Source organism: Choloepus didactylus, chromosome 1 (genome assembly GCF_015220235.1).
Source record: "Choloepus didactylus isolate mChoDid1 chromosome 1, mChoDid1.pri, whole genome shotgun sequence".
NCBI classification, from domain to species: domain Eukaryota; kingdom Metazoa; phylum Chordata; class Mammalia; order Pilosa; family Megalonychidae; genus Choloepus; species Choloepus didactylus.
The window spans coordinates 113,913,835-113,938,905 of record NC_051307.1 but is presented as its reverse complement, the minus strand read 5'-3'; the positions used below and the strand labels follow the sequence as shown (position 1 = coordinate 113,938,905).

The 25,071-nt window shown below is 35.2% G+C and overlaps 2 protein-coding genes across 9 annotated transcripts in view; one reads left to right on the top strand and one right to left on the bottom strand.

Annotated features, from left to right (window-relative positions):
- PIK3CA (phosphatidylinositol-4,5-bisphosphate 3-kinase catalytic subunit alpha) overlaps window positions 1-13,051 on the top strand; it is an 89,658-nt gene extending 76,607 nt beyond the window's left edge. For 5 of the 6 annotated variants that reach the window (XM_037840147.1, XM_037840159.1, XM_037840165.1 and 2 more), the window contains 7 exons: window positions 289-395; window positions 894-1,015; window positions 1,837-1,915; window positions 5,601-5,771; window positions 6,342-6,459; window positions 6,579-6,730; window positions 7,516-7,786. In XM_037840147.1, the coding sequence (XP_037696075.1) occupies window positions 289-395; window positions 894-1,015; window positions 1,837-1,915; window positions 5,601-5,771; window positions 6,342-6,459; window positions 6,579-6,730; window positions 7,516-7,786 (1,020 nt within the window). Of the gene's footprint in view, window positions 1-288; window positions 396-893; window positions 1,016-1,836; window positions 1,916-5,600; window positions 5,772-6,341; window positions 6,460-6,578; window positions 6,731-7,515 lie in introns of all 6 variants that reach the window. The other variant, XM_037840179.1, reaches the window with a different exon arrangement.
- The window catches only part of KCNMB3 (potassium calcium-activated channel subfamily M regulatory beta subunit 3), a 40,904-nt gene that overhangs the window by 2,382 nt on the left and 13,451 nt on the right, over window positions 1-25,071 (bottom strand). The window contains exon 4 of one of the 3 annotated variants that reach the window (XM_037840219.1): window positions 16,148-16,441. In XM_037840219.1, coding sequence (XP_037696147.1) covers window positions 16,148-16,441 — 294 coding nt within the window. Of the gene's footprint in view, window positions 1-9,943; window positions 13,659-14,967; window positions 16,442-25,071 lie in introns of those variants that run through there. The other 2 variants (XM_037840225.1, XM_037840212.1) reach the window with 2 other exon arrangements.

Genomic DNA, 25,071 nt, shown 5'->3' with positions numbered 1-25,071 from the left:
TGCTGACCTGCAACCTGTAGTTGACCAACCCCTGCTTGAGAACCAAAACAATGCCTCTGTCAGCATGCAGAGTTCTTGTCACAGGAACATGTACAATGTGCTACCACTCTGCCTCTCTCACTGAGTTATGCTGCTCTGTGTTATAGCATCTTTCTAATTTGAATGCAGCCATTCCAGTATATGGATTCAAAGTATACCCAATACTGAGGTTTCAATATATAAGAGAGATTAGCAATTAGTTCTGTTTTATGATATCAATTTTTAATCTTGGGTGTACTTATTTATCAGGTACAGATGAAGTTTCTAGTTGAGCAAATGAGGCGACCAGATTTCATGGATGCTCTTCAAGGCTTTCTATCTCCGCTAAACCCTGCTCATCAGCTAGGAAATCTCAGGTAAGGTACTCCATTGAAATTTTTATTAAAATATTTAAATGAGTACCCTTTCTAAATAAAATCTTAAGAGTCAAATTGTCCATTATAATTAGAATATTCATTTACATATGTTTCCCTCTCCCATTCTCCCACCCTGCAAAATAGGAATAGGAAAATTGTCTCAAGCTCAGAATGGTATTTATTCAGAGTTTTTACTAGTCTAATAATAGCATTTGTTATTTCTGTGGCCAGAATTTCTGGTATCATAGGATAAGTAATGGAATGTAAAAGCTGTAAAACTAATGATATGTCCTTACATTTGGTGAAAATTCATATGTTATTATATGAAAATTTTTTAAGTTTAATATTTTTTCTTTATACTCCCTTAGAAATTAATACATAAATGAAAATTTAAATGTTTTAAATTTTTTGTCCCATCAAAGATCAATATTATATATGTTATTTTAAAATAAATTTGAAGACAATACGGAATAACAAAGTTTTTGAACTATTTTAAAGGCTTGAAGAGTGCCGAATTATGTCCTCTGCAAAAAGGCCACTGTGGTTGAATTGGGAGAACCCAGACATCATGTCAGAGTTACTGTTTCAGAACAATGAGATCATCTTTAAAAACGGAGATGGTAAGGAAGAGTATTATTGAACTTATGATGCATGAATTTAGCTATCTTTTTGTACATAGGGTATTTATGAATCATGAAGACTATTGGAAGTCATTTAAGGAGTAGATGTGAGATAAATATGTAATATTAAGCAGATGTTCGAATCTTTACAATATGTATGTGCAATTATTTGAAATGTAAAGAAAAGAAGTTCTAGCTTCAGAATCAGAAAGCCTGAAATCAGTTTCTGACTGTCATTTGCTTAGTTGTATGAGCATCCATTCAATTTTATAAATATTCTAGGTGGTAGGCCCTTGGGTTGTAGCAGTAAACTAAACTAAACTCTTGGAGTTTACTGTTTAGCAAGGGAAGAAGATACATTAAACAAAAATTACAAAATTTAAATTACAACCATGGAACAAAAGAAAAGTATAGTCTGCTAAGGAACAACATAAAAGAAGGTCCTAACTTGTTTGGAGAATGGGCTATTGCAGGAAAAGAATCATGGATAGTTTCCCTTGGGAAATGACATTTCAGCAGTGAATTCTGTTAATTCAATTATTTTAATATAAACATATATTCTAATTTAAGGATTCAGATAAATAAGTACCTGAAATATTTTTATTTTTGTGAAATGCATGCTAGCTTATCCTATACTCTTATGTAGATATATTTATGCCAATACTTTAGAAATCGGTTTATGACTCAGAATATTGCTTCCATAGATTACTTTAAAGAGTAAATATAACTGTTTATTTTCCATATGAAAACATTGTGATGGCATGATACCCTAATTTGCATTTATGGCACTGAGTAAGTGATACATAATATTTGAATTTCAGATTTACGGCAAGATATGCTAACACTTCAAATTATTCGCATTATGGAAAATATCTGGCAAAATCAAGGTCTGGATCTTCGGTAAGTAACAGTAAGGCAACACGTATGTTGAAAGTTAACTTATATTGAAAAAGTAAACTCTAAATGAATCCTAATTAATTATAGAGGCATATATCTATAAAGAAATGTATGCAGTAATAATTAACAATAGTTGGTTACCCTATAGCATTTCCATTTGTCCTCCTCTTACTTGGTTTAGAATAGCTAATAAGATCCAGTTAGATAAGAAGAGCTCTAATAAGCTTGTAAATACTCTGCAACTGCCTTTGGAATGTCATCATTAGGAACAGGACAGGAGATACAAAAGGCCCCTGTTTTACATTCAGAAGTTGAGTTTATAAGAAAGTTTCTTTCATAATAATAATTTTCTAATTCTAACACTTGATAAATCCTCTAATCTTGAATAAATTTTCCAGCAAAATTTATGAAACTGACTAATCTTAAAGTTTTTACCTGTCTGTTGGTTTCTGCCCAGCCTTCCACAGTTAGCAGTATTAAGATTGCCTGTCACATTTCATCTTCTGCTAGTCATTATTTTGTCTAATAGTTTTTCCTTTTCTGACCTGTTTCTGAAAATCCAGAGTTATTCAGGCAAAGACCACCCTCTCTAAAAGTGCTTTGGTCTGTAAGTGGGCATTGGATTCAACTCTAGCTGTAGCAACAGGGTAGATTAGGTAGAAATAGCAAGTAATTCCAGAAAAGGGCTTATTTGGTAGCAACAGGGTAGATTAGGTAGAAATAGCAAGTAATTCCAGAAAAGGGCTTATTTGTAGGCCTATTATAGGTTAAGAGTAGCTAGTATGTAAAAATGTATTGATGACAAATTATAGTAGCCTTTTATTGCAAATAAGAAAATATGGACAGTTCAATTTTGTGCCTTGAAGTCAGTCACTGACTTCAAATTCTTAACTCCTGATTTGTTGCTTACTCCTAGCTGCTTTCCAAAGATAATGTTATACAAATCAAGTTTCCATTTTTTTTTCTCATATGATTTCCTGTGTTTTGAGAAATTCACATGCCACTATTTGCACGCCCACCCCCCACCCCCAGGTGAATGCAGTACAAAAGAGAAGTCAGAACTAGGAAGAGGATAGAAAAGGGTTTAACTACATTGCCCTAACAGTTACATTATTTAACTGTAAATTAGTGACTTCTGTGCAAAAAGGCATCTAAAGTTAAGTGAGGTCATTGAAAATATTAGGGAAGCTTCATTGTTAGAATATTTTCTAAATATTTTTCCTTTAATATAAGTAAATTAAGTGAAATAATTTACCTAAGTATATTTTAATTTTAAATGAAAAAGTAAATGTAAGTAAAATTGCAGCAGCATTTTCATTTATCCTTGGAAAAACTTAGATTTAGCAGCTTTATTAAAATTCTGCCTGGTTCTTTTGTAGTAAGGTTATAGGACCATTTGACTCCTTAAACTATAAGTATGTTCAATTGTAATAAAATAAAAACTTAAAATAAGAGAAAATGAGTCATGGATGGTGATGATAGTAACACAACATTGTTAACACAATTAGCAGCACTGAAATCTATATCTGAATATAATTTAAAAAGGCACTGTTAGGTGGTATATATGGTAACAGAATAAAATTTTTTAAAAAAATTCATGAAACTATACTATACAAACAGTGAACCCTAAGTTAAACCATGGACTTTAATTAATAGTACAATTATAAAAATGTGCTATCATAAATTGTAACAGATGTTCCACACCAGTGCAAGGTGTTGGTGGTGGGGTGGTATTTGGGAATCTGTATTTTAGTAATGGTTGTTTTGTAAACCCACTTCTCTAATAATAAATAAACAAATAAATAAATAAGAGAGAATGAGCCAGGTACAATCTTAAGAAATTCCTGTATTTACCAGAGCAATGAGAGGAAAAAATTCTGTAAAAGAAATGGTCAAAGAAGGAGTAGTACCAGATTCACAGAACTTAAAAAGAGGCGAGACATTTGCAAACACAGTGCCTGTATTGTCAGATGCTTCAGGGGTTTAAAAGCATAAGGACTATGAAAAAAATCCTTGGACATGGCATGGTTAAGTTTAAGAAGAATTTAATGCAGTAGAGTGGTAGGCATGGAAGCTAGGCTACAAAGAATTAAGTGAAAAATGAAAATAAGTGTAGACTATTACCAGCCTAAGGAAAGGAACGGTAAAAAGAATGGACGTTAGTTTATGACAGCAAGGAAAATCTTACTTTTAAGTAGTTACATGCCAGTTAGGAAGTTAGGTGCTTTATGTTATTGTCACTTCACCCTGACAGCATGTCTTTTTAATATTCTATGTAATGAAATGGGAAGTACCCAAGAAGTACTTCTTCCGTGTACCAAAGTATGATGGTTGTATCAAGGACAAGCATTTGTGAGATTTGACTTGTGAGCTAGACTAGCTGCTTTTTTCATGGAGCACTATTTTTACTGAAATAATAACTGACAAATTATGGCTATTTGGCATAATACGTGGGTATTTGGCAGACTTTTTTTTTTTTTTTAATGAACTATGTGAGCCTGTGTCTTCAAGGAGAACTATTATATAATATTGTTGCCAATGATAAAACATGAGCACATTAAAATTTTGAAAAGCTTGAATCCACCACTGTGAGCATAACAGCTTCCCCAAACTTAAAGACTTTTCTGATGAGATCAGTGTAAGAGTAACAATTGTGATTTTTTAATATGATACAATGAAAAGTATCAACATTTGGAAGATCTGCATAACTCAGTGAACTAATATTTTGCACATGACTAATGCAGCATATTACAAAGTCACATAAGGGTAAAAGATGCATTCAAAGGCAAGATAGACCAGTGGATTTAATGCAACAGAGTCTGAAGTTTATTGATATAGTTTCAGATTCTCTATTGCAGCTTATCTTTGAGAAGCTCTTACTTGTCAAGTTTTGGAATGGTATCACAGAAAACTATCTTTAATTATCCAAAAAGCCTATTAAAATACTCTGCCCTTTACCAACTATATATCTGTGCAAGGACAGATTTTCTTTATGTATTTCAATTTAAAAAACATCACATTAGATTGAATACAGAAGCATGTATGAGAATCCAGCTGAGTACTGTTGCACCAGATATTAAAGAAACATGAAAAAATGTGGAACAGTGCCACTCTTCTCACTGAAAGTTTTTTGTTTTGGAAAATATAGGTGTTTTGTTTCGTAAACGATGTTATTTATAGTAAAGTAATTATTATTTTTAAATGAATTAATTTTTTACTGTCTACATTTTAATTTCTAATATCAATAGATGTAACCCACATAAAGAAAAGGTGTTTGAGGTCTTCAACAATTTTTAAGAGTATAAAGAAATCCCAAGACCAAAATTTTAAGAACTGCTGCCCTAAAGTATTACATAGGTGTCAGTTAAACATCTTGAAATTTATCCACATTTTTTAGGTCATAAATGCTTATAAAATGCAAGTTGTGGCAATGATTTACTTAATAATGATTTTTGATACACAATTAAACACCTTCCCAATTGAAGGTTATAATAAGTGATAGCCAATAATTTTGAAGATTTTTTAGGAATATTTTTGTCCCACTATAATAACAAAATTAAAATTAGGTTAAGGCCATAAAGATCATGCATGACAAATTTACAAGCAGAATATACATGTATTAATTATTAAAATGTTTGCTATTTCAAAATTCCACCATCTAATTGTAAACATCTTGCTTCTTTTACAGGATGTTACCTTATGGTTGTCTGTCAATTGGTGACTGTGTGGGACTGATTGAGGTGGTTAGAAGTTCTCACACTATCATGCAAATTCAGTGCAAAGGTGGCCTAAAAGGCGCCCTGCAGTTCAACAGCCACACGCTACATCAGTGGCTCAAAGACAAGAACAAAGGAGAAATGTGGGTTTATTATTTCAGTCTTCTGTTAATCTCAGTGTTTGTTAAGACAAGTCTTATAGTGTTTGTATATATTTCTCTGAGTTAGACAGAAGAAAATAATTGTACTTACTTTGGAAAAAAGTATTTTGATCTTTGAGATGGCTGAGGTTATTGTGTTTAAATAGCAACATCGCTTATAATACGGTAAAGTCCTGCACATTCTACTTATGTATCTAAAATGTTTGTTCTTATTACTTTTTATTCGTTAAAGAAAAAACATTGTACATTGAAAATTTTACTTATAATTCATCAAGTAATAAGAAAATTTTAATTATAATGACTTGGAAAGTATTTTTTTTTCACTATAATAAGAGTTATAGTTTGGTCAGAGAACATCTAGAAATTTCATTAGAAATTCTTGAAAACTTCAAAATCTTCAAGTGCTGCAGATCTTTGGACATAATTATTTCCTTCTCCTAATGCCAGTGATTGCTGTCATTCTTTAAGTAGAAACTGCAACCATCTTTTTCCGTTTTGGCCTGAATCATTCTGTATTTACACACTACTCACAAGGTGTTTGTTTTTTTGTAGATATGATGCAGCCATTGATTTGTTTACACGTTCATGCGCTGGATATTGCGTTGCCACCTTCATTTTGGGAATTGGAGATCGTCACAATAGTAACATCATGGTCAAAGATGACGGACAAGTAATAATAACTTTCTCTCTTTAAAATGTTTTGGTATTCTTAAACTAAATTTATCAATTTAAGATATTGTATTTCTGCATGTGTCAAAGCTATAACATAATTTCTTACTTTTTTTAAAGCTGTTTCATATAGATTTTGGACACTTTTTGGATCACAAGAAGAAAAAATTTGGTTATAAAAGAGAACGTGTGCCATTTGTTTTGACACAAGATTTCTTAATAGTGATTAGTAAAGGAGCCCAAGAATGCACAAAGACAAGAGAATTTGAGAGGTAAGCTCAAGAAATCAAAAGCACAAAATACAGAATTCTTGCTACTCTATCAGAAACAATTGGTATTTTACACACAATTTAAAATAATAGCTGTTGTATTACTGTTTTAGCATTAACTTAATATTTTAAGGTTTTATTTTTTATAATTTATCTTTTATTTATTTAATACTGTAAAGGAAAATGGAAAGAGAAACCTATTTAATTTATTGAGTTAAGGCCTAAAAAGGAAGTTTTGATCCTTAACTTCCTAAGACATTAAAAGTTGTTATTTACTGCTAATTAAATAATTGGACTCCCCCTTCTCTATATTGGCAAATAATGTACAGAGTTTCAACATTTTTTAGTCAATTTGAGGAAAATTAGTCAATTATAAATGCCCTGTTTATTCATAATTATTTTTACCATCTTATGGTATAAGTCTGTCTTAGACCTTAAAGTACAAACGCATCTTTTCTAAAACCTTCTTTTATCTACACTTCAGTCCTGACCCTAGCCTAAAAGCTATGGGCCTTCGGTATGTCCTAGTTCTTATGTTTAACAAGTGCTTATTAAAACCCTAATGTGCCAAGTGTTTTTCTAGGTGCTGGTGATAAAGCAGTCAACAAAGTTCTTACCCTCATGGAGTTTACATTCTAGTGGCAAAGTGTTGGCAAGGGAGGGAGAGGGATGCTATTTCTTATAGGTTTGCCAAAGAAGACTTCTCAATGATGTGATATTTGAGCAGAGACCTGAAGGTATTAATGCCATTTGCTCCATACTGATGAAACTGTTCTTACTGCTTATAGGTTTCAGGAGATGTGTTACAAGGCTTATCTAGCTATTCGGCAGCATGCCAATCTCTTCATAAATCTTTTCTCAATGATGCTTGGCTCTGGAATGCCAGAACTACAATCTTTTGATGATATTGCATACATTCGAAAGACACTAGCCTTAGATAAAACTGAGCAAGAGGCTTTGGAATATTTCATGAAACAAATGAATGATGCACATCATGGTGGCTGGACAACAAAAATGGATTGGATCTTCCACACAATTAAGCAGCATGCTTTGAACTGAATTGATGATAACTGAGAAACTGACAATTTGGATTCTACACTGCACTGTTATTAACTGTCAGCAGGCAAAGACTGGTTGCATAGGAATTGCACAGTCCATGAACAGCATTAGAATTTACAGCAAGAACAGAATAAAATATTATATAATTTAAATAATGTAAACACAAACAGGGTTTGATAGCACTAAACTAGTTCATTTCAAAATTGAGCTTTAGAATAATGCGCAGTTTCATGTTATGCCTTAAGTGCAAAAAGGTAAACTTTGAAGATTGTTTGTATCCTTTTTTAAAAAACAAAACAAAACAAAAAAATCCCAAAAATATATAGAAATGATGGAAAAGGAAAAAGAATTATGTTCTTTTTTTGTCTTGCAAATGTTCTGTTTTGAAATATTGACACAACAAAGTCTGTTATTACATTAGGTCCAAGTAAACTGGAGGTTGATGTTAAATTACATAAGACTGAAAAAGAATGAAAATTTCTTATTTTTTCATGGCTGTTCGATCTATAGTTTGAAGTGGGTTTTTAACTCCTTGTTTAATGAAGAAAATGCTTGGGGTGTAAGGGACTCTTAAGGTTTCAGCAGGAGTTTTTCTTTTTAATAAATCAAACCTTTTGATGATTTGAGGTCTTGTCTGCAAAGTTTTGGAAGCAGTCACAAATGAGACCTGTTATATAAGGTGTTCTGTTTTGTTTTTTTTTCTGGACAGTATTTACAAGGATCTGATTCTTATTTCCCAGGGAAATTCTGGGCTCCCACACAAGAAATAAATCATCACAGAAAAAGAATGAGCAGGAATAATTCTTGCTCTAGAATTGTACAGTATTCACCTTAGATTGATTTTTTTTCTCTTTTTGCAATTGAACTGAATACATTTTTCATGCATGTTTTCCAGAAAATAGAAGTGAGTATTAATGTTATTAAAAAGATTATTTTTTTTATAAAAGGCTATTTATATTATAGAAACTATCATTAATATATATTCTTTATTTACATGATCTGTCCCATAGTCATGCATTGTTTTGCACCCCAGATTTTTTATTGTTCATAGCAGCATGATCACCTTTTCTCTTGGTCTGTGAGTGAGGCTCAGGCACAATTCCATTTACATCATTAACCAGTGTGTAATTACTTAAGAAAGATAGATTCGACTTCATCCTCTTTCTTTTTATTTATTTCTGTTTCCACAATAATCCCCTATTCTCTGTCCTCTTTCATAGTTGAGAATGGCTCAAGCTTATGAAATTAATTCCCACAATTAGCACAATTTTTATTATCTTCCTGATTGCTTCGATTCCTCTCCTGAGGTATGCTCATGGATACTTTATGAGAGACTAGAAACCAGAAACGTTTTACCTTTTAAGCTATTTATCCATATTTCAATAATAAAAGTAGAACCTTAAGCCATTTTAAGATCATATCCCATTTCCAAGTGGTCAGAGCTCACTCTCCAACTTTATAAAATTGCATTTGAGCACAGCATACATTCTTAAACATTTTGAAAAACATTAACCCAAGATGTAGGGAGTAATGTTAGTTATCACTCTAGAATCTGATATTTTACTCAGTATTTGAAACGAATGATTAATGTCCTAGAACATAGCTGTAGCAAATGTCCAGGTGCCACACCAAAAAAAAGTGCAATAATTTACTGACAGTTTTCTAGATTAGGCATATTATTGGAATACAACTCTATAAAGAGTGCACAGTGTAACGCTAGTAAAACAGCATCACTTAAAAATATTCATTTATGAAATCAGTTACCTATAGTAGAAGTCTTGAATAGTGAACAAGGGACTCTAAAGCAAATACTCCTAATATTTGGCTATTTAGAACACTTAAAGGGCATAATTATTGGAGATTTAGACGCTTCACTAAAGCATGTATATAATATTTCTGACGAAAAATAAATTGAAAGATTAGGGGAATTCATTTCTGTAAACTGTCTTGGAATAGTTCAGCAGAATTTAAACTCTGTTTTAAGCGGGAAACCAGATAGATGCTTTTGCAGCATAGAAGATTTCATAACTTATTAAAACTTCATAAATAGCATTTTGTGTCTTCTAGATGTATACAGTTAATACATGCTAACATCCCAGTCTTTTCTTTATCAGGGGTTGATTGTAAAACTCAGTGAAATGGTACAAATCTGAAACTTTGATGGTAGAAACCGAAGATTTAACAGAGAACTGTGTTTTACCCGAGTGCCAAAAAAAGCCTTGAGTTTCCTTGCACAAAATTTATAAAATTTTTGCATTTTTCACATCAGTACAGATAGTTGATTGTTGTTTTGGGATTTTTTTCTGGAACCTTTCTCCCATTAAAACACAAGCCACATGGCTTCTTTCATCATTTACATTTATTTTTAAGAGTTATTACAACCAAATTAATTCTGTTTCAAGCAATATAGACAAATTCAGTAAAGAACATAGATTAAGTGATCTAAAAGCAAAGTAAATTTTAAGCAAATCCAAATAGAGTTTAAGCAGACAATCTCAAAAATAGAAGAGACAGGCAGTACTCTGAAAGACAAGGAACCAGAAATTGAACTGGGGTGATTAGGATTTCTTTCAAGGCAGTGAGAGCATAGCCACTTCTAGGTACTTCAGTATCAGAGGTTAGTTCCCATGGGTTGGTCAGTTCCTTCATCCCTCTCATTTCATGTGTTCTAACTGACTATTGGCTCTAAAATTTAATTGGATCACTTGAGAAATATTTCCTTCAATGATTATTTTGGGGAAAAAAGAAAGGTAGGTTTAAAGAAAATAAAACTTAATTTTCAACACATTCTAGCAAGAAATAATCAACTGTTTGAATATCATGCTTTAACTTTTTGCCATTTTCACAATGATAGAAAACATTTATTTTGAAGATTTTTAGACTGCTGTTAATTTGAAATCTGTTATTCATATTGTGGAATTTTTTAAAAATGTTTTTAATTGGATTTTTTAAAGAAGAATGGAATTTGGTCTATTTTATGATCGAACTGAAGCTTCTTATGGTTCTTAGCGTCCTCTGTAAAACTTAGTGTCAAAGTAATCAACTTTGAGGTTTTCCCTTCTAACCTGCTTTATATTATAAGCCCATTAGGAAATGGGAACCTGGTAAATATATAATGAATTGTAAAATATTTTAATGTATAACTTTTTCAACTGTGAAACGATGACTATTGGTTTGTTTTTTTTTTTTTTTTTATGAAAACAGCTGCTGATAAAATATTTTGTGTAAAGTGTAGTTTTTATTAATTAGGAAAATGACTTGATTAGAATGTACACACACTCTTGGATTTTATTTTAATGATTGGTAATTTTCACAAAGGTAAAACACAGTCCATCTGTATTTGTTTTTCCATCAAAAATTAAGTGATTTGGCATTATTAAAAAATTATGAGCAGCCTGTCTCTGAAAGACATCATAGAAATTTCACAGCTCATAAACTTGGATTTGTTTCTTAATGATTTTATAAATCCATTTAATTCCTCTTCTGACCAATAGCCCATGCTTGCCAACTCTGAAGAAATTTAATTTCTAGCATTATTTTTAAAGCCAGCATGTTAATTTTTTCTGAATATTATAAGCTCCACTTGTTTCTATAGCTGTACAAACTGCAGGCGTGGGCTGGACCCACAGTCAAAGTCTGCCTTATGAAAGTACTTTGATGCCTAAGACATCACTAAAATATTTCAGTTTAAAGATTTCAGTTAATACATTGTGGTGCTTCTACTATTTAAAAACAACTTTCATAATTCAGATGTTTTTGAAAAGAGGGGAATGTGGAGGGAGAGGGTGGAACCAGGGGGGAGTTGTTCAGATGAATTACATTCTTCATATCCATCCTGCTCAGATGGGGCACTGTATAAAGACAAGGCTGAAAGTTGTGAGAGTATATGGTTCATACCATGAGTGAATTAACTCTTCAAAAAGGATGGGATTGTGAGGGCTGGTCTGTAAAATTTGGCATTGACAGGATCCTCAGATAATAATTCTTGGTGGCAGAATAATACAGCTGGGCTGTTTTTTAAAGTACAAACACAAAACCATTTTTTAATTTTTTAATTATTACATTAAAATTGTAAATGTATCTTACATGCCGTGGCCTGGAAAGCCTTTTTTCTTTTCTTTTCTTTTCTTTTTTTTTCTTTTCTCTTAAAAAAATATTTTCACTCCTTGAAAAGATGGAGTTTAGCTCCAGATAACTATCTATGGTCCTGATAAAATCAAGTTGTAGCTCAACCTCAGATTAGTCTAGGTGGTAAGGGGCCAGACAATAGGGGAAAAAATTAGATAAGTCAGAATTCAATACTTGAGACACTGACATTACAGAAATTTTGCAAAGCACTGTATTTTACTTTTATAAAGTCAGAGTTGGCATGCCTTGTCTTTTAAAAGCATTGGAGACACTAAGAAAAAAAGTTTTTTTTACTAAAATTTCATCATTGCTCCAGCCATTTGGAAAAGCCCATAGTACCAGGAGGTTCATGGTCCTGTGTTCTTGCATATAGCATTTTAAATTAGTTTTGCTCTCTTTTCATTATTCGTGTGTGTATATTCGCACACATCTATTCTATTTGTGTACACACTTCTTGCTATTCCCCTAGTCAAGAGGCATCTTTTATAAAGGGTGTAAACATTAAGTTTATAAAATTCAGAAATGTTTACAGTCTGTGAAGGGTTTCCCAAGTTGGGATGATAGTCTTTAAATAAACTTACTTCATTCGAGTGTTCCACTTGATTAAAGTTTTGCACTTCATTTTTATTACTACAGCGCCATTCTTTTTGTTTGTTTTTAGGTATGTTAATATTCCAACCATGCTAATTGGCATAAAGTGACAGATAAGGAATTTTGACTTAATTTTTACACAACTACATTTAAGAGTTTTAGTGCAGGAAAAATTGAAATCAGTGCATTCACATTTAGTGTACTTAGATAAGTGATTTTCACTATCATCAGTAATCTTCATTCCTCATGTTGGTAAATACTGCAAGGGGTTGTAATGCATTTCGTAAGCCAATTAAAGTCTCTGGATCTACTACAACTTTATTTAATCTGTCACTACAATAATTTTGTGGTTATGCTAAAGGCCATGTATATTTTTAGGTAATTCCTATTTTTGTTAATCCTTCTGGTTAGCAAAGAAGCAGAAAAGTTCATATTTTCTCTTTATATTTTCTTAAAATGTCTTTAATAAGATTATGCTCCTTAATTCTAGTATGGATTTCCAAATGTGATAATTATCTATTAATTTCATAAAAAAAAAAAAAAAAACCTTATCAGACTTAATTTATGTTCCTAAAAGTGGTTGGAGAGCTTGCCTTCATCTAATTTCTAGAAATGTTTTTGGCTGTGGAATCTGTTTCAAATGCATTTAATGGATTCAGTGTGAGTCAGTCTTTGGACTTAAAAGGTTTGGATTGAATAAAATCTAAAAGGATTTGTCCTTTGGTACATAACATATACAGTGTTAATATCTTGGGGAATGTAAAACTGCCAAAAGAAGACTACTAACACATCAAATGTTTACTCTAGAAGCTTCAAAGAGGAGCTCCAACCACCTTTTTTAGCCCCATTAACTGTAGCAAATCTATTTCTTTTTTGTCATCCAATGAATTGAATTCCTGTGATATACTTCATTAGTTAGAAGAAAAATGTTTTAAATATTCCTTTAATGATGGCCCAAAAAGTATTTGACACAGCAAGATGCATGTGTTACTGTATTGAGAATATAGAATAATCAGTGTCACTACATTTAAGACCTTTTCCTGGCCTTGCTGTTCCTCGCAAGAAGTTTGGCCTGTGACTGCACTTGCTGTTTGTGCTCATCAGAAACTGTCAATGTCTGCCTTTCTTTAACTTTGCAGTCTGTAACATCACACTGTTTATTAAAAAGAAAGAAAGAAAGAAATTACTTTGACTTGTGTTCAGACAATCCTTAGTGTACTATATATTTTTAAGCAAATTTTATTTCGCCATTTATTCTGAATTCTTAAAAGCAAACTAATGTTGCCAATAATCAAAATTTAGGTGGATATGAGTTCTTATCAATAATGACTAAGAATACTTCACTGAAAACTTGGAATTATTATGCCTTAAAAGCCACTTTTTCTGCCCCATTCCACTGATGAATATTAGAGAAATGTGTCTCTTTCTAGATATTAACTTCCTTTCAACGTAAAAGATAAGATTGCATCCCCACTTTTTTTCAAGTCAGTTGAAGACCAGACCCCAAAAGTGAAGTCAGGCTAGAAGCAAATTGATAGTACTTTCAGTTATTGTAAACACTGAGAAAGTTAAGTCTGAGCATTTCTTTGATCAGTAGTGCATGTGGGCAGTGATACTTAGTACTTCTAAGCAGTTAAGCAAATTGTTGCTTAAATTTTATTTTTTGCAAATGGTTTCAGTGAATTAACATTGTTCTAAGTTGACTTTGTTCTCCTTCCTACTCCAAGCTTACTGCTTCTCTTTCCTGAGATGAACCAAGTAGCCACTATCTGAATGAAAGACTGTAGTAATTGAAACATGCCCTTTAGGTTTCAAACTAGTCGCTTTGAATTTGTCAGGAGAAAAATCCCAAGAATAGCATATTGTTAGATGGAAGTCAAACCTAGTAGGAAATGGATTACAGGTGTGCCTTTAATTTAAAGGAACTACAGAATCTCAATCTGCAGAATGATTTAACTTGTGTATACATACATATATTTTTTATTACAGATAAGTCTTTGGTTTACAGAATAATTTACCCCTTAGCTTTTAAACTGCAAGTTCTGGGCCTTACATGCAGATCACATTAAGCCAAAAGAATGGGGGAAAGATCCTTTCTCATCTCCAGCAGCTCCCTATCCCAGCCATTTTACCAGCTGTCCAATGGAGGGTCCCAAGGCTGAATATTGAAACTTAGTGCAAAATTTTTTACCTACTAACACTTGAGCACCTCTACTAGGTTCAAGAAACTAAGCTAGGTATTTCACATACCCTACCCATTTATTCCTTAAAATAAGTCCATGAAAGTAGAGGTCATCCCCATTTTAAAGATGAGAAGAGAGGCTAAGACAGTTTCACTGATGGCCCAAGAACACATCTCTAAAAAGTTGTGGCTGTGGACTACAAATCCAAATAACTCCTACTCAGAGACATACGTTCTTCCCACCATTCCACACTAGAAAGAGGAGAAAACACCAACATTGTTCATTACTGCCAAATCAAAATTGCTCTATTTATTCAGTTTTTTTTAGTAATTCATGACTTGAAATTAATTGCTAAAAGACATTAAATTGACAGAATCAAAGTCTCCAGTTTGATTACATCATATGTGTAAGAGTCACTTCAGAAGTCTCATTCTTACTGTTGTCCATGATTTAAGATTGTTTAGTAAAATCTCAGACACATCAGAAACCAAAGCAGAATCTGTTTCAATTTACCTGTTCATCTTAATTAATCTGGAAAGCACTTGTCAGAAGAGTCTTGTGACATTCCTTATTTAATAAAACCATGGTTGATTCATTAATTAATGTTCAGACAATAGCTGACTGTCCATGTGGGACTTTTTTCAATGATGTGGATTATCAGAGTTGAATGTTGAATTCCAGTACAGCTTCTCCCTCCTTCAAAACATATTTCTAGCCATTTCTCCCACCACCACCAGAATGTACACAAAGAATAAAAATAACTTATGAAAAGCATAATTAATAAGGAAAATGTTGCCAAAAGAAAAATTGTATGTAGCAAGGTTAAGTATAAATAACTCTGAACTTAGTAAATTGTCTAGGCAACGGCTTTCCTGCATTATCATGAATGGAAAAGAAAGACCAAATTATAATAGATATGATAGCTCCACATCTTAAATTAGCAGATTTTTTGTCTCCTTATGGTGAATGACCTGTTCTTTTTTTTATGAAAAGTTTTGATGTGAACTATTTTGCACAGAGCAAGGCTGATGGTTCGGGACACAATAAGTAAGATGTTATCATCATTTACTTCCACATTGACAGCTTTTACTGATAGCTGAAATTAGCTGAAGCACAACTACCTTGGCCTCATTTTTCCATGTGGAAAAAAAAAATGCTTCCTTGGATCATGTGGAAAGAGATTTAGAGTAAAAAGATGAATCTGTACATATTTATAGGGTAAACAATACATAATGAGGCTTTTTAAAAATTTTCTTTCCCATATGAAAATTAAATTGCCTTCTCTACATGGTTAGTTTGCAAGCAGGCATAGTTAGGACCTCAGTTGCAGGAATGGTATCTGAAGGACAGGACTTTAATTTGGTCACCATCTTAAGATTTCTCTGCCTCTTCGTTTGCTCCTCCCCATATTCCACAGTTTGAATCCATGCTGTTCTATATAGGGTACTTTACCACCTACCTCATCTCTCACTGCAGTGCTGTATTTTTCACACAATAGGGACAGGTGCTGTGTTAACCTCACCATGCCAACAATCAGGGCACCACCTAGCAGAGTCAATGAAGGCCAAAACAAACAGTGGAAGATAACCATTTGGTCATACTTTTTGATGAGAATGACATCTTCAGACTGGCTGGCTGGACTGTAGAAGCATGAAAAGGGGGTCCCATTTTTGTGATCGAAGAATTCCTTTATGTTCAGGGCACTGTTGAACAAATCATTTCTATCTTGGTGGCACTTAGGTGTGAAAAAGCACTAGGAATATGGAGGAGAAAGAAAGAAAAAGGCACTGTCACCAATACCACGCAATTTTAAATATGAACTAGCTTCAGAAGGCTGAGCTCTTAGAGGGGAGTTTCAGTCTCAGAAAGTGAATGAAACCTATCACATAGTTCATGGGGAAGGGTTAGCAGAAGGGCACAGAGGGGTAAACAGGTGCTAAAAGGGGATGAGGGAAGGAATTCCTGGCATAGATGACATTGCAGAAGAGGTAGCCACCAACTTTGCAAGGACCACAATCTCTCCCTACCTTCATGACCTCCGTCCCTTTCTGCACAGTAGCCCAGTGAATTCCTTGGTTCATTCCACACATATTTATTGAGCCCAATTACTTCAACACCTATCAATGCCTCACTTGTCTTTGTCTTGATGATAGTAAAATCTTTCCTAAAGGATAGCACATTGAGGGTTTCACCCTGGGCCCACAGGAGCCCACAGGAGCCCCACCTGGGCTATGGTTCCTGGGAGGCAGGACCAGTGGAGAAGGTTGGTGCTTTCTTACGAAAGAGCTTAAGGTTTATTACACCATATCCATTAGGAACTCTGGGCACTGTGTCAAGGGCCTACAAAAATGTTTGAGACCATAAATGTTATTGCCTCCAAAATAGAAAACAAATGATCAAATTAAAATTGATGTTTATTTAATTAAAAACAACAAAATATAACATGTCAGGGAGGCGGGGCAAGATGGCAGACTGGTGAGCTGTATGTTTTAGTTACTCCTCCAGGAAAGTAGGTAAAAAGCCAGGAACTGCGTGGACTGGACACCACAGAGCAATCTGTCTTTGGGCATACTTCATACAACACTCATGAAAACGTGGAACTGCTGAGATCAGCGAAATCTGTAAGTTTTTGCGGCCAGGGGACCCGCGCCCCTCCCTGCCAGGCTCAGTCCCGGGGGAGGAGGGGCTGTCAGCTCCAGGAAGGAGAAGGGAGAATTGCAGTGGCTGCTCTCATCGGAAACTCATTCTACTGATTCAAACTCCAACCATAGATAGACTGAGGCCAGACACCAGAGACTCTGAGAGCAGCCAGCCCAGCAGAGAGGAGACAGGCATAGAAAAAAAACAACACGAAAAACTCCAAAATAAAAGCAGAGGATTTTTGGAGTTCTGGTGAACACAGAAAGGGGAAGGGCGGAGATCAGGCCTTGAGGCGCATATGCAAATCCCGAAGCAAGGCTGATCTCTCTGCCCTGGGCACCTTTCCTTAATGGCCCTGGTTGCTTTGTCTATTAGCATTTCAATAACCCATTAGATCTCTGAGGAGGGCCGTTTTTTTTTTTTTTTTTTTTTTTTTTTTTTAAATCCTTTTTGCTTTTTCTAAAACAATTACTCTAAGAAGCTCAATACAGAAAGCTTCAAAGAATTGAAATTTGGGCACAGTCAAGTCAAGAGCAGAACTAAGAGAGCTCTGAGACAAAAGGCAATAATCCAGTGGCTGAGAAAATTCACTAAACAACACAACTTCCCAAGAAAAGGGGGGTGTCCGCTCACAGCCACCATCCTGGTGGACAGGAAACACTCCTGCCCATCGCCAGCCCCATAGCCCAGAGCTGCCCCAGACAACCCAGTGTGACGGAAGTGCTTCAAATAACAGGCACACACCACAAAACTGGGCGTGGACATTAGCCTTCCCTGCAACCTCAGCTGAATGTCCCAGAGCTGGGAAGGGGGAGCAGTGTGAATTAACAGAGCCCCATTCAGCCATCATTTGAGCAGACTGGGAGCCTCCCAACACAGCCCAGCAGCCCAGAACTGCCCTGGGGGGACGGCACTCACCTGCGACATAGCACAGTCATCCCTCAACAGAGGACCCGGGGTGCACAGCCTGGAAGAGGGGCCCACTTGCAAGTCTCAGGAGCCATACGCCAATACCAAAGACTTGTGGGTCAGTGGCAGAGACAAACTGTGGCAGGACTGAACTGAAGGATTAGACTATTGCAGTAGCTTTAAAACTCTAGGATCATCAGGGAGATTTGATTGTTAGGGCCACCCCCCTCCCCGACTGCCCAGAAACACGCCCCACATACAGGGCAGGCAACACCAACTACACACGCAAGCTTGGGACACCAATTGGGCCCCACAAGACTCACTCCCCCACTCACCAAAAAGGCTAAGCAGGGGAGATCTGGCTTGTGGAGAACAGGTGGCTCGTGGACGCCACCTGCTGGTTAGTTAGAGAAAGTGTACTCCACGAAGCTGTAGATCTGATAAATTAGAGATAAGGACTTCAACTGGTCTACAAACCCTAAAAGAACCCTATCAAGGTCAGCAAATGCCACGAGGCCAAAAACAACAGAAAATTATAAAGCATATGAAAAAACCAGACGATATGGATAACCCAAGCCCAAGCACCCAAATCAAAAGACCAGAAGAGACACACCTAGAGCAGCTACTCAAAGAACTAAAGATGAACAATGAGACCCTAGTACGGGATATGAAGGAAATCAAGAAGACCCTAGAAGAGCATAAAGAAGACATTGCAAGACTAAATAAAAAAAATGGATGATCTTATGGAAATTAAAGAAACTGTTGACCAAATTAAAAAGATTCTGGACACTCATAGTACAAGACTAGAGGAAGTTGAACAACGAATCAGTGACCTGGAAGATGACAGAATGGAAAATGAAAACATAAAAGAAAGAATGGGGAAAAAAATTGAAAAACTCGAAATGGACCTCAGGGATATGATAGATAATATGAAACGTCCGAATATAAGACTCATTGGTGTCCCAGAAGGGGAAGAAAAGGGTAAAGGTCTAGGAAGAGTATTCAAAGAAATTGTTGGGGAAAACTTCCCAAATCTTCTAAACAACATAAATACACAAATCATAAATGCTCAGCGAACTCCAAATAGAATAAATCCAAAAAAACCCACTCCGAGACATATACTGATCACACTGTCAAACATAGAAGAGAAGGAGCAAGTTCTGAAAGCAGCAAGAGAAAAGCAATTCACCACATACAAAGGAAACAGCATAAGACTAAGTAGTGACTACTCAGCAGCCACCATGGAGGCGAGAAGGCAGTGGCACGATATATTTAAAATTCTGAGTGAGAGGAATTTCCAGCCAAGAATACTTTATCCAGCAAAGCTCTCCTTCAAATTTGAGGGAGAGCTTAAATTTTTCACAGACAAAGAAATGCTGAGAGAATTTGCTAACAAGAGACCTGCCCTACTGGAGATACTAAAGGGAGCCCTACAGACAGAGAAACAAAGACAGGACAGAGAGACTTGGAGAAAGGTTCAGTACTAAAGAGATTCGGTATGGGTACAATAAAGGATATTAATAGAGAGAGGGAAAAATATGGCAAACATAATCCAAAGGATAAGATGGCCGATTCAAGAAATGCCTTCACGGTTTTAACGTTGAATGTAAATGGATTAAACTCCCCAATTAAAAGATATAGATTCGCAGAATGGATCAAAAAAAATGAACCATCAATATGTTGCATACAAGAGACTCATCTTAGACACAGGGACACAAAGAAACTGAAAGTGAAAGGATGGAAAAAAAATATTTCATGCAAGCTACAGCCAAAAGAAAGCAGGTGTAGCAATATTAATCTCAGATAAAATAGACTTCAAATGCAGGGATGTTTTGAGAGACAAAGAAGGCCACTACATACTAATAAAAGGGGCAATTCAGCAAGAAGAAATAACAATCGTAAATGTCTATGCACCCAATCAAGGTGCCACAAAATACATGAGAGAAACATTGGCAAAACTAAAGGAAGCAATTGATGTTTCCACAATAATTGTGGGAGACTTCAACACATCACTCTCTCCTATAGATAGATCAACCAGACAGAAGACCAATAAGGAAATTGAAAACCTAAACAATCTGATAAATGAATTAGATTTAACAGACATCTACAGGACATTACATCCCAAATCACCAGGATACACATACTTTTCTAGTGCTCACGGAACTTTCTCCAGAATAGATCATATGCTGGGACATAAAACAAGCCTCAATAAATTTAAAAAGATTGAAATTATTCAAAGCACATTCTCTGACCACAATGGAATACAATTAGAAGTCAATAACCATCAGAGACTTAGAAAATTCACAAATACCTGGAGGTTAAACAACACACTCCTAAACAATCAGTGGGTTAAAGAAGAAATAGCAAGAGAAATTGCTAAATATATAGAGACGAATGAAAATGAGAACACAACATACCAAAACCTATGGGATGCAGCAAAAGCAGTGCTAAGGGGGAAATTTATAGCACTAAACGCATATATTAAAAAGGAAGAAAGAGCCAAAATCAAAGAACTAATGGATCAACTGAAGAAGCTAGAAAATGAACAGCAAACCAATCCTAAACCAAGTAGAAGAAAAGAAATAACAAGGATTAAAGCAGAAATAAATGACATAGAGAACAAAAAAACAATAGAAAGGATAAATATCACCAAAAGTTGGTTCTTTGAGAAGATCAACAAGATTGACAAGCCCCTAGCTAGACTGACAAAATCAAAAAGAGAGAAGACCCATATAAACAAAATAATGAATGAAAAAGGTGACATAACTGCAGATCCTGAAGAAATTAAAAAAATTATAAGAGGATATTATGAACAACTGTATGGCAACAAACTGGATAATGTAGAAGAAATGGACAATTTCCTGGAAACATATGAACAACCTAGACTGACCAGAGAAGAAATAGAAGACCTCAACCAACCCATCACAAGCAAAGAGATCCAATCAGTCATCAAAAATCTTCCCACAAATAAATGCCCAGGGCCAGATGGCTTCACAGGGGAATTCTACCAAACTTTCCAGAAAGAACTGACACCAATCTTACTCAAACTCTTTCAAAACATTGAAAAAAATGGAACACTACCTAATTCATTTTATGAAGCTAACATCAATCTAATACCAAAACCAGGCAAAGATGCTACAAAAAAGGAAAACTACCGGCCAATCTCCCTAATGAATATAGATGCAAAATCCTCAACAAAATACTTGCAAATCGAATCCAAAGACACATTAAAAAAATCATACACCATGACCAAGTGGGGTTCATTCCAGGCATGCAAGGATGGTTCAACATAAGAAAAACAATCAATGTATTACAACACATTAAAAACTCGAAAGGGAAAAATCAATTGATCATCTCAATAGATGCTGAAAAAGCATTTGACAAAATCCAACATCCGTTTTTGATAAAAACACTTCAAAAGGTAGGAATTGAAGGAAACTTCCTCAACATGATAAAGAGCATATATGAAAAACCCACAGCCAGCATAGTACTCAATGGTGAGAGACTGAAAGCCTTCCCTCTAAGATCAGGAACAAGACAAGGATGCCCGCTGTCACCACTGTTATTCAACATTGTGCTGGAAGTGCTAGCCAGGGCAATCCGGCAAGACAAAGAAATAAAAGGCATCCAAATTGGAAAAGAAGAAGTAAAACTGTCATTGTTTGCAGATGATATGATCTTATATCTAGAAAACCCTGAGAAATCAACGATACACCTACTAGAGCTAATAAACAAATTTAGCAAAGTAGCGGGATACAAGATTAATGCACATAAGTCAGTAATGTTTCTATATGCTAGAAATGAACAAACTGAAGAGACACTCAAGAAAAAGATACCATTTTCAATAGCAACTAAAAAAATCAAGTACCTAGGAATAAACTTAACCAAAGATGTAAAAGACCTATACAAAGAAAACTACATAACTCTACTAAAAGAAATAGAAGGGGACCTTAAAAGATGGAAAAATATTCCATGTTCATGGATAGGAAGGCTAAATGTCATTAAGATGTCAATTCTACCCAAACTCATCTACAGATTCAATGCAATCCCAATCAAAATTCCAACAACCTACTTTGCAGACTTGGAAAAGCTAGTTATCAAATTTATTTGGAAAGGGAAGATGCCTCGAATTGCTAAAGACACTTTAAAAAAGAAAAACGAAGTGGGAGGACTTACACTCCCTGACTTTGAAGCTTATTATAAAGCCACAGTTGCCAAAACAGCATGGTACTGGCACAAAGATAGACATATAGATCAATGGAATCGAATTGAGAATTCAGAGATAGACCCTCAGATCTATGGCCGACTGATCTTTGATAAGGCCCCCAAAGTCACCGAACTGAGCCATAATGGTCTTTTCAACAAATGGGGCTGGGAGATTTGGATATCCATATCCAAAAGAATGAAAGAGGACCCCTACCTCACCCCCTACACAAAATTAACTCAAAATGGACCAAAGATCTCAATATAAAAGAAAGTACCATTAAACTCCTAGAAGATAATGTAGGAAAACATCTTCAAGACCTTGTATTAGGAGGCCACTTCCTAGACTTTACACCCAAAGCACAAGCAACAAAAGAGAAAATAGATAAATGGGAACTCCTCAAGCTTAGAAGTTTCTGCACCTCAAAGGAATTTCTCAAAAAGGTAAAGAGGCAGCCAACTCAATGGGAAAAATTTTTGGAAACCATGTATCTGACAAAAGACTGATATCTTGCATATACAAAGAAATCCTACAACTCAATGACAATAGTACAGACAGCCCAATTATAAAATGGGCAAAAGATATGAAAAGACAGTTCTCTGAAGAGGAAATACAAATGGCCAAGAAACACATGAAAAAATGTTCAGCTTCACTAGCTATTAGAGAGATGCAAATTAAGACCACAATGAGATACCATCTAACACCGGTTAGAATGGCTGCCATTAAACAAACAGGAAACTACAAATGCTGGAGGGGATGTGGAGAAATTGGAACTCTTATTCATTGTTGGTGGGACTGTATAATGGTTCAGCCACTCTGGAAGTCAGTCTGGCAGTACCTTAGAAAACTAGAGATAGAGCTACCATTCGATCCAGCGATTGCACTTCTCGGGATATACCCGGAAGATCGGAAAGCAGTGACACGAACAGATATCTGCACGCCAATGTTCATAGCAGCATTATTCACAATTGCCAAGAGATGGAAACAACCCAAATGTCCATCAACAGATGAGTGGATAAATAAAATGTGGTATATACACACGATGGAATACTACGCGGCAGTAAGAAGGAATGATCTGGTGAAACATATGACAACATGGATGAACCTTGAAGACATAATGCTGAGCGAAATAAGCCAGGCACAAAAAGAGAAATATTATATGCTACCACTAATGTGAACTTTGAAAAATGTAAAACAAATGGTTTATAATGTAGAATGTAGGGGAACTAGCAGTAGAGAGCAATTAAGGAAGGGGGAACAATAATCCAAGAAGAACAGATAAGCTATTTAACGTTCTGGGGATGCCCAGAAATGACTATGGTCTGTTAATTTCTGATGGATGTAGTAGGAACAAGTTCACTGAAATGTTGCTATAGTATGTAACTTTCTTGGGGTAAAGTAGGAACATGTTGGAAGTTAAGCAGTTATCTTAGGTTAGTTGTCTTTTTCTTACTCCCTTGCTATGGTCTCTTTGAAATGTTCTTTTATTGTATGTTTGTTTTCTTTTTAACTTTTTTTTTCATACAGTTGATTTGAAAAAAGAAGGGAAAGTTAAAAAAAAAAGAAAAAAGAAAAAAGACAAAAAAGGAAAAAAAAAAAAAAAATGATGTAGTGCCCCCTTGAGGAGCCTGTGGAGAATGCAGGGGTATTCGCCTACCCCACCTCCATGGTTGCTAACATGACCACAGACATAGGGGACTGGTGGTTTGATGGGTTGAGCCCTCTACCATAAGTTTTACCCTTGGGAAGACGGTTGCTGCAAAGGAGAGGCTAGGCCTCCCTGTATTTGTGCCTAAGAGTCTCCTCCTGAATGCCTCTTTGTTGCTCAGATGTGGCCCTCTCTCTCTGGCTAAGCCAACTTGAAAGGTGAAATCACTGCCCTCCCCCCTACGTGGGATCAGACACCCAGGGAAGTGAATCTCCCTGGCAACGTGGAATATGACTCCCGGGGAGGAATGTAGACCCGGCATCGTGGGATGGAGAACATCTTCTTGACCAAAAGGGGGATGTGAAAGGAAATGAAATAAGCTTCAGTGGCAGAGAGATTCCAAAACGAGCCGAGAGATCACTCTGGTGGGCACTCTTACGCACACTTTAGACAACCTTTTTTAGGTTCTAAAGAATTGGGGTAGCTGGTGGTGGATACCTGAAACTATTAAACTACAACCCAGAACCCATGAATCTCGAAGACAGTTGTATAAAAATGTAGCTTATGAGGGGTGACAGTGGGATTGGGAATGCCATAAGGACCAAACTCCACTTTGTCTAGTTTATGGATCGATGTGTAGAAAAGTAGGGGAAGCAAACAAACAGACAAAGGTACCTAGTGTTCTTTTTACTTCAATTGCTCTTTTTCACTCTAATTATTATTCTTGTTATTTTTGTGTGTGTGCTAATGAAGGTGTCAGGGATTGATTTAGGTGATGAATGTACAACTATGTAATGGTACTGTAAACAATCGAAAGTACAATTTGTTTTGTATGACTGCGTGGTATGTGAATATATCTCAATAAAATGATGATAAAAAAAAAATGCATGGGAAAAAAAAAAAAAAAAAAAAAAAAAAAAATGTCAAACAGTCTCATACTATTTTATAGTTATGCATAACTAAACTTTGTATGAACCAAATG